This window comes from Eutrigla gurnardus (assembly GCF_963514095.1).
Source record: "Eutrigla gurnardus genome assembly, chromosome: 14".
Taxonomy (NCBI): Eukaryota; Metazoa; Chordata; class Actinopteri; order Perciformes; family Triglidae; genus Eutrigla; species Eutrigla gurnardus.
Window position 1 is genome coordinate 23264291 of NC_139937.1, and position 16567 is coordinate 23280857.

Consider the following 16567-nt stretch of genomic DNA (forward strand, 5'->3'; position numbering starts at 1 on the left):
GAAGCTGTATGAGGACATTAAACCAACAACACGAAAGGTGATTAAGATGATAACAGCTTCTCCAGGTACTTCAGCAGAGAACCAAAGTTTGCGATTTTTACATCAGTACATAAGGGGATTGGATGAAATAGGTCTCCGGAAGCTGATGAGATTTCTGACTGGGTCTGATGTCATCTGTGTAAAAGAAATTCAAGTCACATTCACCTCTTTGGAAGGGCTAGCGCGGCGGCCAATTGCCCATACTTGTGGCCCAACCATGGAGCTGCCATCAACTTACAACAGCTATCCTGAGCTTCGAGCTGAAATGGAGGCTATACTGTCCAGCAACACGTATGCAATGGACATTGCATAAGAGTGGCTAAGTGACTTATGAACACATACACATTTTTCTCTTCCCCATCAGTGCCAACGTTATAGGTTTAGACTGTGTGAATGTGGAATAGAGCATGTAAGGAGAAAATGTGATTAACTCAGGTGCTGTGTGATTAGTGCAAAATTATTTTTATTGCATTTCAAGATTTTGGTTTTATTGTATCAAGAAACAATAACTTACACAGACTTACTACTTACATTTTTTGTTATCAGAGCATGTAAAAAGAATATGTGACTAGCTCAGGGGCTGTGTGATAAGCACAGATTGATTTTTTTATTTTGGATATTTTGATTTAAGACACTTTTGTTATCAGTCTAGGATGAGAATGTTTGGACATTAGAAATACTTTCATCGTATTTTCACTGTTAAATCATAATAGAATTTGAACCTCTACCTCATGTCAGATGTTAATACTGACAGTGTTTGTTAATCTGCTTGTTACTGTACATTAAAAGGTACTTTGAGGTGTTTTTTTTACAAATACAATCACAGGTTGCTGTCTTGCTTTGTACAGCTGTCTTCAAAAAGATTGTGTCTTAACTGTTGAGTCATGATATGTTTCCACCCACAATCCTAAAAGTGGACATGTTCCTTTTGTTATGGGGTGCTTGTATTGTGAAATGTTAAAGTAATCAAATGTGTGTAAACTCAAAGAAAGATGCATGCCCTAATAAAAGACGATATGCTTCATTTGCTGAAAGTTTAATGACAACTGCATTTCACCATAAATTTATAGAGTGACGTTTCATTCAAATACATAAGAATAGTTGATCTGAACTGTTTATATGTTTGAGAGATGACATGATAATCACCAACTAATTTTAGATACATACATATTAAACCAAATTTTGTTACATGTAATTGTTTGGCTGCAAATGACATTGAGACAAATTCATGAGAGAAACATAAAACAGGAAGGTATATTTCCTAAATGCTACAATAAACAGTAACTATCAAAAGAGAAAAAGGTTTCACTGCTCGGTATTAACAGGTATTGTGTCTGTAAGAGCTACATTTGACATGCAGCACACACCATTGTGGACAAGATATTATAACCTGTTTGATTTATAATAGATAATGACTGTCCTTTTTGTAGGCTGCTCTTTTTACAATGCATCCAAGATTTTCCATTTTTTTGGTTTAATACAAATCAGTAAAAATAGACTTCCTTGGGTAAGGGAATGATTAATTCTATTTTCACATGAAACATTTACATAAGGAGTAAAAGGACGATGCAGTAATAATTAATGCGCAGTACTGTTGTATTCATCACCTACACATTAAGTCTCACAGAGGAAACCAAATATCAGTCACTGTACATACAGTATCATGTGAAACCAGCCGATCTGTGCTGCTGTGGAGGCGGGAACTGTCTGAAGGTGACAGAAGATGCCTGAATGCTACGATGGCTGAGGTTCTGGATTTGTAGCCACTCCACTGAGGTCCACTGTCACTGCACAGCCCAGAAAGCGAGCCACATGTGGTGAACAGTCCTGCCTTATCTTCTGGATCACTGGGTGTGATGATGTGCACTGTGCAACCTTCAGCTTCAGTTCATGACACTGTTGCTGCCATGTTGAGGGGTTGGAGGCCACACATGACCCATATGCCTCCATCTCTTTATGGCAATACTTTGCCGTTATATCCATAGCAGCCTGCATGTTGCTCTTTCAGGCTTTTTCTGACACGATGAAGCTAAATAATCAAGGTTACAGCACCAGTATTCCTACATGTGAGCCATCGTGATGCAATATTTCATATGCAGCTATTGGACTGCCAGCACTTCTTTTGATGTGTCATTTTTCCATAATTAGTAGAAAGAGGATATACAAAGCACAAAGGGGAGATGTCCATCAGTAAAGAGTTCACAGTTATTTACAGTTTGAACACAATACCCTGTACAGTGAAATTCGTGGTCCATAACATTTTCTACCCTTATGTGGAGGCTTATATCTAGTCATTTTATCCAGTCGAGCAGGTTGTGATCATTAAATTTGAGCTCGTATGTAAGCACGTAAGAACTTGTAAAGCTCAATGGCTTCCTCTGGAGAGGTGGGTGGATGAAGACTGTTTTCTGCCATGGCAAGGCAGCAAATGTCAAACATTGTATCATCACAGGGATACGGTCCTCTCTGAAGGCATTCCTCTCTGCAGGCTTCTATCTTTTGTTGGGATACCTCTTTCAGGTTCTCTCTGGCACCAAAAAGTTGGGGTAGGGTGTACATCATCACTGGGCGCCCACATGGAGACACAGCATTTCTGCATGGGCGAATTCTGTGAGTGTTCCAGAGGTGAACAACTTCCTGCAGTTCTCTCTAAATATAAATAAAAACAGAAAGTGAGAAAATCAGTTCACACATTTGCTATACCAACTGCAGTAGATATTATGATGCCATAAACTAGCCAGTAATGTAGTTTAAATCAGCTCCAACTTAAACATCTGCAATAGTAAACTGTATCATGCAATTAAAAACATCAAAACACTGATAGGGAACATTTTATTGCATTTTTATACTTTTCATACTTTAAGTACTTTAAATAAATACTGCTGATAATACTGTCCTTTTACTTTAGTAAGGTTTTGAATATAGCCTAAATGGAGTGAGCTCTTTTCACAAATATCAGTAGACCTATGATATTAGTACCACACTAAAACTAACCCACTACACAGGACGACGCTGAAGTTAGCCTCCGATTCGCCAGCGTCCGATTCGGCACTTAAGGGGAAAGTTAAGGGGGAATTAACGTCACGTGCAGTGTGACTGTTTGTACACTGATTGTCTGTTTTTTGTGACACTTCTTGATGTAAAAACATTTTAGACATTTTAGATAAGACATTAACTTTGCCTGACACCCGCTATTGGATTTGTGAAACGTTTATTTTATTTGTGAAAATGCTAAAGGGAGATTTCACCGTTTTTGTTTGATACCTACAGACCTCATTAGACCTGGTCCAGATCAAGAACCACTGTACCCAGACTTGTCAAATCTGAATTAGATTAATCTACAGAGGCTAAACATTCATTATAACATAGTTCCTGATCTGTGAAACCTTTATCCTATTTGTGGAAATGCAATAAAGGCAGATTTCACTGTTTTCTCAGCATATAGACCACATTAGACCTGGTCCAGGTAAAAAAACACTTTACCCAGACTTCTCAAATCCGGATTAGATTATCCTACAGAGGCTAAACATTCATTATAAAACAGTTTCTGATCTGTGAAACCTTTATTTCTATTTGTGAAAATGCTTTATTTTCACAAATAGAAATAAATAGAAATCTGCCTTTATTGCATTTTCACTAATAGAATAAAGGTTTCACAGATCAGAAACTGTGTCTGAATGAATCTTCAGGGCCTGTAGATTAATCTAATCCAGATTTGACAAGTCTGGGTACAGTGGTTCTTGATCTGGACCAGGTCTAATGAGGTCTGTAGGTATCAAACAAAAACGGTGAAATCTCCCCTTTAGCATTTTCACAAATAAAATAAACGTTTCACAAATCCAATAGCGGGTGTCAGGCAAAGTTAATGTCTTACCTAAAATGTCTAAAATGTTTTTACATCAAGAAGTGTCACAAAAAACAGACAATCAGTGTACAAACAGTCGCACTGCACGTTACGTTAATTTCCCCTTAACTTTCTCCTTAAGTGCCGAATCGGAAGCTGGCGAATCGGAGGCTAACTTCAGCGTCGTCTACAACGGGTGGTACTTCTGCTTTTGGTGAAGTAAAACATCTAAATACTTTAACCACTAAGCAGGTGTCACAGTATTATTCTGACATAATATAGCACTATGGAAAAAAAACAACATAAACGTATTGCAGTTCTTACCTCTATTATTTCAAGACATGTGAACTGAATGAGACTTTTGTCTAGGAAGTCACCAGAAAAGGAGTCTGAGTCTTTTAGATCTTGGAACAGGTTCATCCAGAACTGTGCGTGTTGCCTCCTTAAAAAGCCCCACCAGTTCTCTATTCGTTGGTTGTGATTGCTCGAACCATACAGATAACATCTTTGCGAAAAGTTGTCCAGATGATCGTGCCTCAAGAACATCTGCATCTGTTCAACGTAACAGTTCTCGGTTCCGAGGTCCGAACGAATTCGGGCAGCAGTTCCATTCCTTGATGACACCTCATCAATGAAGTATTGCGCGATTATCCTGGGATCACTGTTTGTAGAGTAAGCGTGTAGCCATATCATCATTCGTGAAAACCCATCTATTGCACCATTGATGCAGATCCCGTACGGTTTGAGTTTATCATATGAGTCTACATGCCATAAAAAGTTTGGGCCTGGATTCTTGTACATACGCCGCCGAAGGCGATTCCGGCGCCTCAGCTGCACACCGTGCGGATCCAATATTTTCAGCAGTCTCCTGATCGTCTCTTGAGTCACAACGTAGCCAGCCTGAATGCATTTCAAATGCATCATCTTGTATCCGTGGAGCATGCCGTATCTGTCCAACTGATCTTGGAGAAACATTGCTATGTCTAGAAGATCTGAATGGGCTTTCCTTCTGAACAACCGCAAAGTCCTCAGGTGCCTGCGTAAAGTGGATACACTTATGGTAATACCATCTATATGACTCAAAGACAGGACTATCTCCCAGTGTCTTAATCCCAGATCAAAGTAGAACTTGATCAAACTAAACAAGTCGGTCATGTTGGCCTCCATTATCGAGCTTTCACAAAGGAATGAATGCGTCTATTGTTTCAAATGCTGTCTAAACTCAGAAAAAAAATTATTCAGAAAATCAGAAAAAAATTACTCTGAAAAACAGAAAGACAAAATAAATTACTCTGAAAAACAGAAAAAAAAAAAAAATTACTCCGAAAAACAGACCAAAAAAAAAATTACTCAGAAAAACAGACAAAAAAAATTTACTCCGAAAAACAGACAAAATAAATTACTCCGAAAAACAGACCAAAAAATTAATTACTCCGAAAAACAGACCAAAAAATTAATTACTCAGAAAAACAGACCAAAGAAATAAATTACTCAGAAAAACAGACCAAAGAAATAAATTACTCCGAAAAACAGACCAAAGAAATAAATTACTCAGAAAAACAGACCAAAGAAATAAATTACTCAGAAAAACAGAAATAATTACTCCAAAAAACAAACCAAAAAAAAATTACTCAAGTGAATGCAATACGCTTCCGTAGTTCAGAGTGTGATTTTGCTCAGTAATTTTCCTGTCATAAAGTATACATGAGAATAAACCAAGACTGATTTTAAAGGTCACAGTGAACATCAATAGGAACTTTACACAAATAACTTTATTTTGTGTGTATTTATTCCAGCAAAATGAGGATACAGTGTCTGTAAAAAAACAAATAAAAAGACAAATAGGCTTTTCAGAAATGCTTCTTTCTACAGACTATGATGCTATAATCCTAAAACAATGTAGAACCTTTCATCAGTATGAGATTATTCTGAAAATGAAGACTAATAAATAAAAAGCCAAATTATTTGCGGGGGCTTGGGAACAATTGAGTGTAGCTCCAGCCCCCCTAAAATAGGCCTAACAACGTCACTGGTGAGAAGTATGAGCAAGACAGAAGACAAATGAGAGAACGATTCAGAAAAGAAAAAGTACAATTTGATTTAACAGATATTTTATAAAATAATTAAAATAAGTGCTATCAAATTATATTGCATTTTCTCAGTTTAACTAATTTGTATGGACATATAATTAGGCCTATTATATGTTGTTTTTTATTTTATGTATTTATTTTTGTTTTAATGTTATTGATATACACTCCATACCAGTTGGTGGCGGTAATGCGCCAAAAAATGTTTGCCAACCACCAAAAAAAAACTAGAAGGAAAGAAAGAAGAGGTCGACGCCACAACCGGATGCGCTGCATAAGAGGAAACGAAAATGGCGAACTTCGTGGAGGCGACAACGGGACAGCAGTTTGAGGGTTTCCTCGCCAAAGCCGGGAAATGCCTGACCGTGGTGCATTTCCAGGCGGCGTGGGCTCCCCAGTGCGTCCAGATGAACGACGTCATGGCCGAGCTGGCCAAGGAGCACGCGCACACCACGTTTGTCAAGCTCGAGGCTGAAGCGGTGCCGGAGCTGTCGGAGAAGTATGAAATCGCCTCCGTCCCCACTTTCATATTCTTCAAGGGAGGGGAGAAGGTGGACCGCATGGACGGCGCCCACGCTCCGGAGCTGACCAAGAAGGTGCAGCGCTTGGCGGTCACCGGGAATTCGGTCGGCGCCCGGGACGGAGGAGGAGGAGGCGCCGCGGACTTGAACCAGCGGCTGAAGAAGCTGATCAACGCGGCGCCGTGCATGCTCTTCATGAAGGGGTCCCCGCAGGAGCCCCGCTGCGGCTTCAGCCGGCAGATCACCGCCCTGCTGAAGGAGCACAGCGTCCAGTTCAGCAGCTTCGACATCCTGTCCGACGAGGAGGTCCGACAGGGTCTGAAGGTCTACTCCAACTGGCCCACCTACCCTCAGCTGTACGCCAACGGAGAGCTGGTGGGCGGGGTGGACATCGTGAAGGAGCTGGCCGAATCCGGGGAGCTGGAGAACACCTGCCCGAAGGCCGTGACCCTGGAGCACCGCCTCAAGGCCGCCATCAACCAGAGTCCCGTCATGCTGTTCATGAAGGGGAACAAGGAGGCCGCGAGGTGCGGGTTCAGCAGGCAGACTCTGGAGCTTCTGAACGACACTGGGGTGGATTATGGCACCTTTGATATCCTGCAGGACGAGGAGGTGCGCCAGGGTCTCAAGACCTATTCTAACTGGCCCACCTACCCCCAGCTCTATGTGAAAGGAGAGCTGATCGGAGGTTTGGACATACTGAAGGAGCTGAAGGAGAGTGGAGATCTGGTATCGGTGCTGAAGGGGGAGTCCTAGATGATGAGGGGCCAACAAGAAGCCACTGCACGTGCTCAGATTGGCTGCTGATGTAACATTACACGGATGGCCAAGTAGTGAATGGAAGAGAAATGTTTAGATTAATCGGTTCCTATCACACTCAACCAACCTGTTCTAGCATTTGGAGAAGTTCACGCTCTATTTAAAGTCAACGGAAATCAAACTTCTGTTCTTATTTTTCAAGCTTTGCTCTTAATAAGCCTTGAAAATGCATCTTAAGAATGGTTTAAGCTGACCTTCGTTCATGTTACCTGGGGTTACGTCTGCCGTTCCAGTATTCACAGCCTCGGGTTTATATGCAATTAAGTATTATTTACCCTGCCTCTGACCTTCCATGCTTTCTTCACCTCAAATACAGCAAATATGTGTTCAACTTTATCCACTAATCACTCTCCAAGATGGCACTTCAATACCTCCTTCATCCATATCATTAAACACCTTTTAAAAGTTGTTTGTTGTTGTGTTTCTGTCACCGATGAATGCAGCACATCCACAATTCTTAGCTGTAGTTACATTCAAAGTTTGCAGACCGGTAATTAAATAAACTAAAAGGCACTGTAACACAAAAATGCTTTAAAATAAAAACCGCTCTGCAAACTACAGTCTTAAATAATATAAGCTTCACGACTGCAGTAATTCTAAAAAAGATTTACAACTAAGTCTGCAGGACCTGGAAGTGTTCAAAAGATTGCAACAAAACATAAATCTAAATATATTACATTATATCACACGTCTGTATTTGATGTGGATTTCCTTCAACATAACAAAAGTGTGTTTTGTGAAAGAAGAAGTTTAGTGGAGAAGTTTCTGCAGGTGTCACGTGCAGACAACCTTGTTGGTTGACACCACCTTGTGGACGAATGTGAGAAGTACAACTACAACCTGACCTCAGACTATAAATTCAGCTCATGATAATATAAGTCGATTAATTAAATAAGTCAATCAACACAAAATTAATCCATAAAATATTTTTTCATAACTGATTCATTGTTTTAAGTCGAGCTGACATGATAAATTACTTTTTAACCCTTTTAGATCACATCCCCGATCATATTCTACACCCATTTAATGCTTAAAAAAAGAATCCAGAAAACGTAATGTCTTCATGTTTTTATATCAAAATATTTTTCTTCCTGGAAAACAAAATATGAGGACTGCTTAGATCAGATCCAACCAATAATATGACATGCATCAATCAATCTGTAACTTCGGCTGCAAACCAATCAAATTCCTCCTGACGTCCCCACACGGAATATAGATACTCTGGAAATGCTGTTTAAGATGGACTTTAACTCTTTTTAAGCAAAAAATACAGTTTCAGGTTGTTCTCCATGTGAATAATCGCCTGTTCTCCTATTTTTGTAGAATATTAAACTAAATATTTTGGCCTTTTGCCAGCAACTTGAGCATGTTGCCTTGGGCTGTGTGAAACTGTGATAGTTTATATAATATTTTACTTTTCCAACATTACAATGACAGTTGAATAACCAACATGTTGTGTTCTTTTTTTTCTCAAAACAAACAGACAAATACATAGTTATCTTCAAACAAGTCGTTAATGATTCACAGATGCATGTTGACAGAGTGTGTGTGTGTGTGTGTGTGTGTGTGTGTGTCTTCTTCAGTCAGGACAAGCTTAATCAAACTAGCAATGATATATTCCGTTAAGTAGGAAAAGGCTGCTTGAGGTTGTTGCATGCTAGTTTACTTGCCAATAGGAGGAAACACTATAATTAACGGCTGCTTGCTAAGTAATTTCAAAGAAACCACCACCTCCTACGTGTGCTGATGACTCAGAAGGCCTCATGAATGCTGCTTCTAAGCGACATTCTCCTCTGAGCAGATTTTGGAACATGAGTAAAAGCTTGCTGTGTGAAAGCATGATTCATTTGACTATAAAAGTGTTTATCCTGAAGCCAGAGGGAGCGAGACAATCCATATTTAACCCGTTATTTGCCTCTTTTAAACATCGGGGTGCAGCCTACGTGTTAATCAATACACCCACCTTCTTTTAAAGTGACACGTCGGGACAAACACATTCCTGTTTACTGAGGAACAACAAACACTCTGGTCGGGTTCATACTGAAATAGAGGCTCTGAGGTTGCAGTTATGTTGGATAAAGCCTTGTCATGTTTCCTCCGTTTATATGGTTTGTTATATCAGGTGTTTGTTCCATGTTCACTTCCTGAGCTGTTGCCTGCAAACACTATCGACCATCAGCAGGTAAGAAACCAAACATTTAGAGACCATATTAGGATGGAGTAAAAATGATTCAAAATGCTTTTGTTTGTAATTTGCATTTATTTATTAACGTTAATTTCAGTAATGCATTAGCATTTCACAGTTACTTCCGAGATTAACAGACGTGGCCACATTGACGCTCTTTCCACGCCTTCTGTTCTTTCCATAAGTGGTCTTTCACTTGAGTTGTGGGCTTATATCTTAAAATAGGTTTTGTTCCTGTGCCGTTGCTGCAAACCCCCACACTGTGATGCCTCCCTCTCTTTTAGTATCTGGGGAAATGGTACTTTAAAGCAGCAGTCAGTCACAGAGAGGCCGACATCCACATGTTCACAGCAATGGACAGCCTGTGGTTCACCATGACGGAGCCGGTCAATGACACACTGGTGCTCACCGGACACACACGCATGTAGGGCAGCAACACACACACACTAACATGAATGTTGACATGAAATTAATCATTTTAATAATTGTAGTTGTTAATAAGTCAACACAGTAAAGTGCAAATGTTTCAGCACAAAAGCTGCTTTTCTGAGGTGATTTACTTGAATTCAAACTTTTTATGTGACTAACTAACAACATATTTTTATATAATATCCAGTAGGGGAAGAAGTTCCTTTATTTAAGTGAAAGTATCAACGTCACTATGTGAAAATACTCCAATACAAGAGAAAGTCCTTCATTTCAAGTAAAGGAAGTTTCTTGTTGATCGAAAAAACATTAAACCAACAACTACTAGACGACAATCACCAACATCAGAGTTAATATTAACCCATTTATAATAAGACAAACCCCAAAAAACCCAGACGATAAACAGATACTAGAATTAGGGAAGTGATCTTGAGAAAGGGAAAATGTTTGGATAAAAATGAAAGTACATATATATATATATGAAAGTGCTCCAACCCAAATGTGTATTTATTTCCTGAAATATTCTTTTAGTGGCGATGACTGCTTGAACCAGACCTGGACTTATCACATCCGTCCTGACAGGGATGATGTGGAACTGGAAGGTAACTAGAACACCTCAACTCACAGATATACATATATAAATATATATATATATATATATATATATATATGCACATATATATGGAGATGAATAGGTGTGGGTTTCTGAGATGGGAATTTTGTGTCAGTGTTAAAATAAATACAACATTACAGGGATTCAGTAATTTTCCCAGACTTTTATTCTTAGCAGGGTGGGAAAACCCCCTGAGTGTTAGAACATCTGCAGATCTCCTAAAGCTCACAAGTGAAATTACTTTTTGGGTGGATTTTTCTGCCTTGCAGGCACCTGGAAAAACTGTCATTCACAAAAACATCACGTCGATATATAGATATCGCAAACGTGTCAAGTTTCATTCTTCTATTCTCACGCTGTCTCATGGAAAACAAGCAGCGTGCAAACTTAAAACCTGCAAAAGATTATGAACAAACTTTACCGTTTTTATTGTGTGGTGAACAGCAATAGAGCCTACAGTACCAAAATCCTTTCAACACGTGGATACCAACAGCATACAGAGAGAAAGTACCTCAATCAGCAACACAAACAAAACACCATTTCTCATCTTTGTGCTGAAATAAAGCTGGCTGTTCAGCGTTCTACAACAAATAAATAATCCATCCTCTCATTTACCTCCCTGTCGGAAAGCAAACGACTGTATTTATTCATTTAAAACATTTTCAAACCAGTCTCGACCAAGAGCATCACGGTCTAAATATCAGCTAAGAGAGAGAGAGCAGCGTTAGAACTGAGTCACTGCTGATGACGAGCCTTGTAGGCCTTTTTTAGGAGTATACTGATGACCTTTGACCTCGCCCTGTGCCCCTCACACTGATCGCTGCCGTTGCCGCCCTACCGGCGCCTTGTTTGGATGCAGGAAGGCCGCAGCGGAGGACCCTGCTCTGGAGTGGCAAGTGGGCCAACTGCCCCGAGTGCATCATCTTCCAGGAAGTAGAACCGCCCCTAAAGGAGACGGACTCCGAGGAGTCCCTCGGCAGACACTTGCTGTACGGTAAGTCCCCTTAAAAGTAATTATAACACTAATACCACCATCTACAGGTAAAGGTACAAAACCATGAAATATCAGCTTGTATGTACTACAAATATAAGATCAGCCTTATTGATCACAAGAGGGGAAATTAATATTAAACATGCCTGGATATATTTTCAAAACTATCCAAACTGAACTCTACTACTCAAGTATGTAATGATGAGTTATTCCTACACCCTTCACTACCCCACCACACCTGTAGTTTCCCCACAATCCTGCTAATAAACACACAAAAACCAAACCAACCAAAACCTTCACCTCCTTGATGGATGAAACTAATCAAAATGATACAAGAGCAATAAAATCCCAAATTACAAGCAGTATAAATACAGTACGCATGGTCAGTGTTGCAGTACTAATATATATTGAAGAGTAATATGAGACCATCTACTAGAACAGTGTAAACCAGACTGGTATATAATATGATGAGTTAAGTACACGTAGTGTTGACATAAAAGATATGATGCAGTATAACATAATAAAAAAAGTATACTGAAATATAATATGGGATATCTAATATAATACAAAGGTGAAATGTAGTAATACAAAGGTAGCACATACATATTATATTAAATATTTTATTCCTGTGTTCAGACGAAAGCTGGCAGTTAGTAAGCAGCATTTAGAAGAAGCATCACATGGATTTAGTTGCTTTAACTGCTTTATTTAGTTAAACTGAATTACCAAGATCATAGTTCAGATTACAATTACAGAGTAAAATCTTAGTTGTTGTTTTAGCTTTAGTAAAGACTTGCTTAAAGCTTTCTTACGAGTGGATTCGGCATATTTTTACAGAAATTATACCTTTCTGTGGCATAATATTAATGTTTTTCTACGGTAAAACAGCCTTAAACTCAGCTTCTGTTTAACCAAATAGTTCATGTGTTTTGTACGGCAGTGTAGTCAAAATCACCAGGTAAAAAGGGAATCTTTTTGGATTTGTTTTAACATTTTAATATTGGGGTGAACTATTTCTTTAAATGACTAGCATTCTGAAAGATTAATACATGTGTCTGTGAAACAGACTGTCGTGAAACGTCTTTGCCTTTTTTTTTTGTAGCCCGGAGGAGCGACGTGGAGCCTGAGGTGGTGACAGCCTTTCTGGAAAACCTGGCTTGTCATAACGCAAAGACGAGCGTCAGGATACCTCAAAAAAAAGGTTCGTCATTACGATGACTCGGCAAAATAGAACGTATTGCTTTTGAATTTCACAACGTTTCTAAAAATCTAATGAGTATATATCCATTCACAGGGTTTTGCCCCTAAACATTAACAGTGAGGTAGGAATGGATATTATTTTCTTTTTTCTTTATCGGTCTGTCCTTGCTGACTGAATAATAACTGGTCTCTTGTTTCTATACATTTTCATACAGGAGGAGTCTTGGATGTCCTGGGTGACAATACTAATACCAATTATTGCAAAAAACATGAAAATACAAACATTCTTTCAGGAAATATGTGCATATTCACCTATAATAACAGTCTTTTAATGAATACCAACATGTTCATGTTCAAATATAATGCAATGCTAAAAAAATGAAGCCAGCTGTGATGTCTTTTTGACCATTTGCTCCTCCACTGATTATTCTCTCACTGCTGGTCCAAAAGATCCCGAGGAGATATGGCTTGAGGTGAGAAAGTCACCTTCGCGGGGGAGGATCCCCCCCACAAACCACCCAGCCAAAAAACCCGGGGACTTCCCATGATGGTGCAGAAAACAGAAATACCTGTTCACATAACTTTAGTGAAGGCAGCGACTCACATTCCTCATGTACTGCATTAAGTAAACAAAGCACAGTCACATGGTAACATACTCGTGAGATGGGCAGAAATGCTTAGATACATGAAAACGAAGAACAGAAGTCGAATTCCCCTCTTCAACTTTCTCAGGGTGGATTCCCTTTATTGGTCTCTGTTTGGTTTGTCATCGGATCCTTAGTCACAACTCACTGTTGATTTACCACTGTATATATATATATATATATATATATATATACAGTGGTGTGAAAAAGTATTTGCCCCCTTCCTGCTTTTTTCTTTTTTTGCATGTTTGTCACACTTAAATGTTTCAGATCACCAAACAAATTTTAATATAGGGCAAGGATAACTCAAGTAAACACAAAATGCAGTTTTTAAATGAAGGTTTGTATTATAAAGGGAGAAAAAAATCCAAACCTTCATGGCCCTGTGTGAAAAAGTATTTGCCCCTCCAGTTAAAACATAACTTAACTAAGGTTTATCACACCTGAGTTCAATTTCTCTAGCCACCCCCAGGCCTGATCACTGCCACACCAGTTCCCAATCAAGAATTCACTTAAATAGGACCTGCCTGACAAAGTGAAGCTCCTCAAAAGCAAGACATCATGGTGAAAACCAAAGAAATTCAGGAACAAATGAGAAAGAAAGCAATTGAGATCTATCAGTCTGGAAAAGGTTATAAAGCCATTTCTAAAGCTTTGAGACTCAAGAGAACCACAGTGAGAGCCATAATCCACAAATGGCGAATACATGACACCGTGATGAGCCTTCCCAGGAGTGGCCGGCCAACCAAAATGACGCCAAGAGTGCAGCGACGACTCATCCAAGAGGTGACAAAAGACCCCAGAACAACATCAAAAGAACTGCAGGCCTCGCTTGCATCAATTAAGGTCAATGTTCATGACTCTACCATAAGAAAGACACTGGGCAAAAATGGCCTACATGGCAGAGTTCCAAGACGGAAACCACTGCTGAGCCAAAAAAATATTAAAGCTCGTCTAATGTTTGCCAGGAAACATCTTGATGATCCCCAACACTTTTGGGAGAATACTTTGTGGACTGACGAGACAAAAGTTGAACTTTATGGAAGGTGTGTGTCCCAATACATCTGGCGTAAAAGTAACACCACTTTTCAGAAAAAGAACATCCTACCAACAGTAAAATATGGTGGTGGTAGTGTGATGGTCTGGGGCTGTTTTGCTGCTTCAGGGCCTGGAAGACTTGCTGTGATAAATGGAGCCATGAATTCTGCTGTCTACCAACAAATCCTGAAGGAGAATGTCCGTCCATCTGTTCGAGACCTCAAGCTGAAGCGAACGTGGGTTCTGCAGCAGGATAATGATCCAAACCACACCAGCAAGTCCACCTCTGAATGGCTAACGAAGAACAAAATTAAGACTTTGGAGTGGCCTAGTCAAAGTCCTGACCTGAATCCTATTGAGATGCTGTGGCATGACCTCAAAAAGGCGGTTCATGCTCGAAAACCCTCCAATAAGGTTGAATTACAACGACTGTGCAAAGACGAGTGGGCCAAAATTCCTCCACAGCGCTGTCAAAGACTCATTGCAAGTTATCGCAAACGCTTGATGGCTGTTGCTGCTGTTAAGGGTGGCCCAACCAGTTATTAGGTTTAGGGGGCAAATACTTTTTCACATAGGGCAATGTACATTTGGATTTTCTTTTCCCCTTAATAAAAGAAAACTTCATTTAAAAACTGCATTTTGTGTTTACTTGAGTTATCCTTGCCTTATATTAAAATTTGTTTGATGATCTGAAACATTTAAGTGTGACAAACATGCAAAAAAAGAAGAAAGCAGGAAGGGGGCAAATACTTTTTCACACCACTGTATATATATATATATATATATATATATATAGTGGTAGTGCTAAATATGTATATTTAGTCATGGATGGTACGTAGTTCTTTATTCTCAGCAGTGCAACAAGTATCTTGTGTACGTTTGAATCTGTAATCTATTTAATTTGATATAGACAAATGCTATTTGTGGTTCTACCCATAACAATAAAGCACTTGACCGTGACATTCTCATAATTCCGATTTCCCTGAAGGCAGCACGCATGGGCTGTTTAGGTTTTGAAGACTGGAAATCAACAAGTACTCTCAAGCTCCATAGTTGCTGGGTTGCTTAAGTTGTTTAAACTCTTTATTATACCTAAAGCTTAAACTTTAATTATTGCATTTTTAATAATATCATAATGTTATATAGAAACACATGCAGGTTTGCAGGCTCTTTAAGTTCATTTTATAGTAAAGCACATGCCAGTAATGTCTCACTGTACAGGAGCACAGCATCAGAACTGCGAGTTCAGTGGGATGAAGAGAGTGTTGGGCAGAGCTGAACTTTAACGTGATGACTATGACCTAGAACTAATCAACAACATGGGTTTCTAACCACCGAGTCTCGGGGCAACCCGTTCTTTATTACTTCCAAACCTATAAACGTGCCTGGTGCACCTGCTGGGGAATTACAGTATGTGGAGACGTGTGAAAGGAAGAAGTCACATCTGTGTTTTCACCAAACGCTCTGCTATTACAGGTAAGAAGCCGTTTTCCCTTTTCTGAGTGGGGACAGCACCCACCTCCTCTGTCACACTACCTGTAGGAATAGGTGTAGGTGTGCGTGTGTGTTGGTTTGTTTGTGTGCATGCTAGACCGAGACAAGGTAGGAGAAAGACGCTGACATTTCGCATCATCCCGGAGAACACAGGCTGGTTAGTCGGGGATGCCCCCAGGGGAACGTGAAAACCAAAAGCAGCAAAGTGAAATTGACCCTCTCGCTCTCGGGCTCGCCATGCTCTCAAAACCAGACTGCAACTTTCACTTCCTGTTTTCAAAACAAGATTTCTCATCCCGATATTCAAATGTACATTTGAATATTGTAACCTTATCTCATCTCGAGGTAACTCTTAAAAAAGGGACAGTTTGCAGCGAAATCAAGAATTCAAATTTTTCCTCTGGGGCACGATATTTATTCATCTAGATGGTGCAAGTTAATATTTTTGAGGATATCAGCCCTAGAGATGTCTGCCTTCTCTAAAATATATCCGGAATATACGGCACTCGCCCCCCAAAAAAGTACGTTTATTGGGATGCATCACATCATTTCATTAACGTCCGGGTCGGCAAGTCCGGCGGATCGAAGGCACTCAGATTTTGAATGTTTACAACTCTCACGCTCCTCCCCCACGACCACCGAGCTCCTCCCCCACGACCGCCGAGC

The 16567-nt window shown here is 39.7% G+C and overlaps 2 protein-coding genes across 3 annotated transcripts; both read left to right on the forward strand.

Moving 5' to 3' along the window:
* Positions 1-6221: 6221 nt before the first annotated feature.
* glrx3 (glutaredoxin 3) lies at positions 6222-7718 on the forward strand. The gene has a single exon (XM_084026739.1). The coding sequence runs from the start codon at positions 6261-6263 to the stop codon at positions 7245-7247; it is 987 nt and encodes a 328-aa protein (XP_083882865.1). The 5' UTR covers positions 6222-6260; the 3' UTR covers positions 7248-7718.
* Positions 7719-9300: 1582 nt separating this feature from the next.
* apom (apolipoprotein M) lies at positions 9301-13069 on the forward strand. 2 transcript variants are annotated; one of them, XM_084026603.1, is made up of 7 exons: positions 9301-9492; positions 9780-9919; positions 10453-10523; positions 11394-11528; positions 12628-12726; positions 12820-12847; positions 12941-13069. In XM_084026603.1, the coding sequence occupies exons 1-6, from the start codon at positions 9379-9381 to the stop codon at positions 12831-12833; spliced, it is 573 nt and encodes a 190-aa protein (XP_083882729.1). In that variant the 5' UTR covers positions 9301-9378; the 3' UTR covers positions 12834-12847; positions 12941-13069. The 2 variants fall into 2 exon arrangements, with proteins under 2 accessions (XP_083882729.1, XP_083882730.1); XM_084026604.1 differs by having other exon boundaries at positions 12820-12842; positions 12941-13050.
* Positions 13070-16567: the final 3498 nt, after the last annotated feature.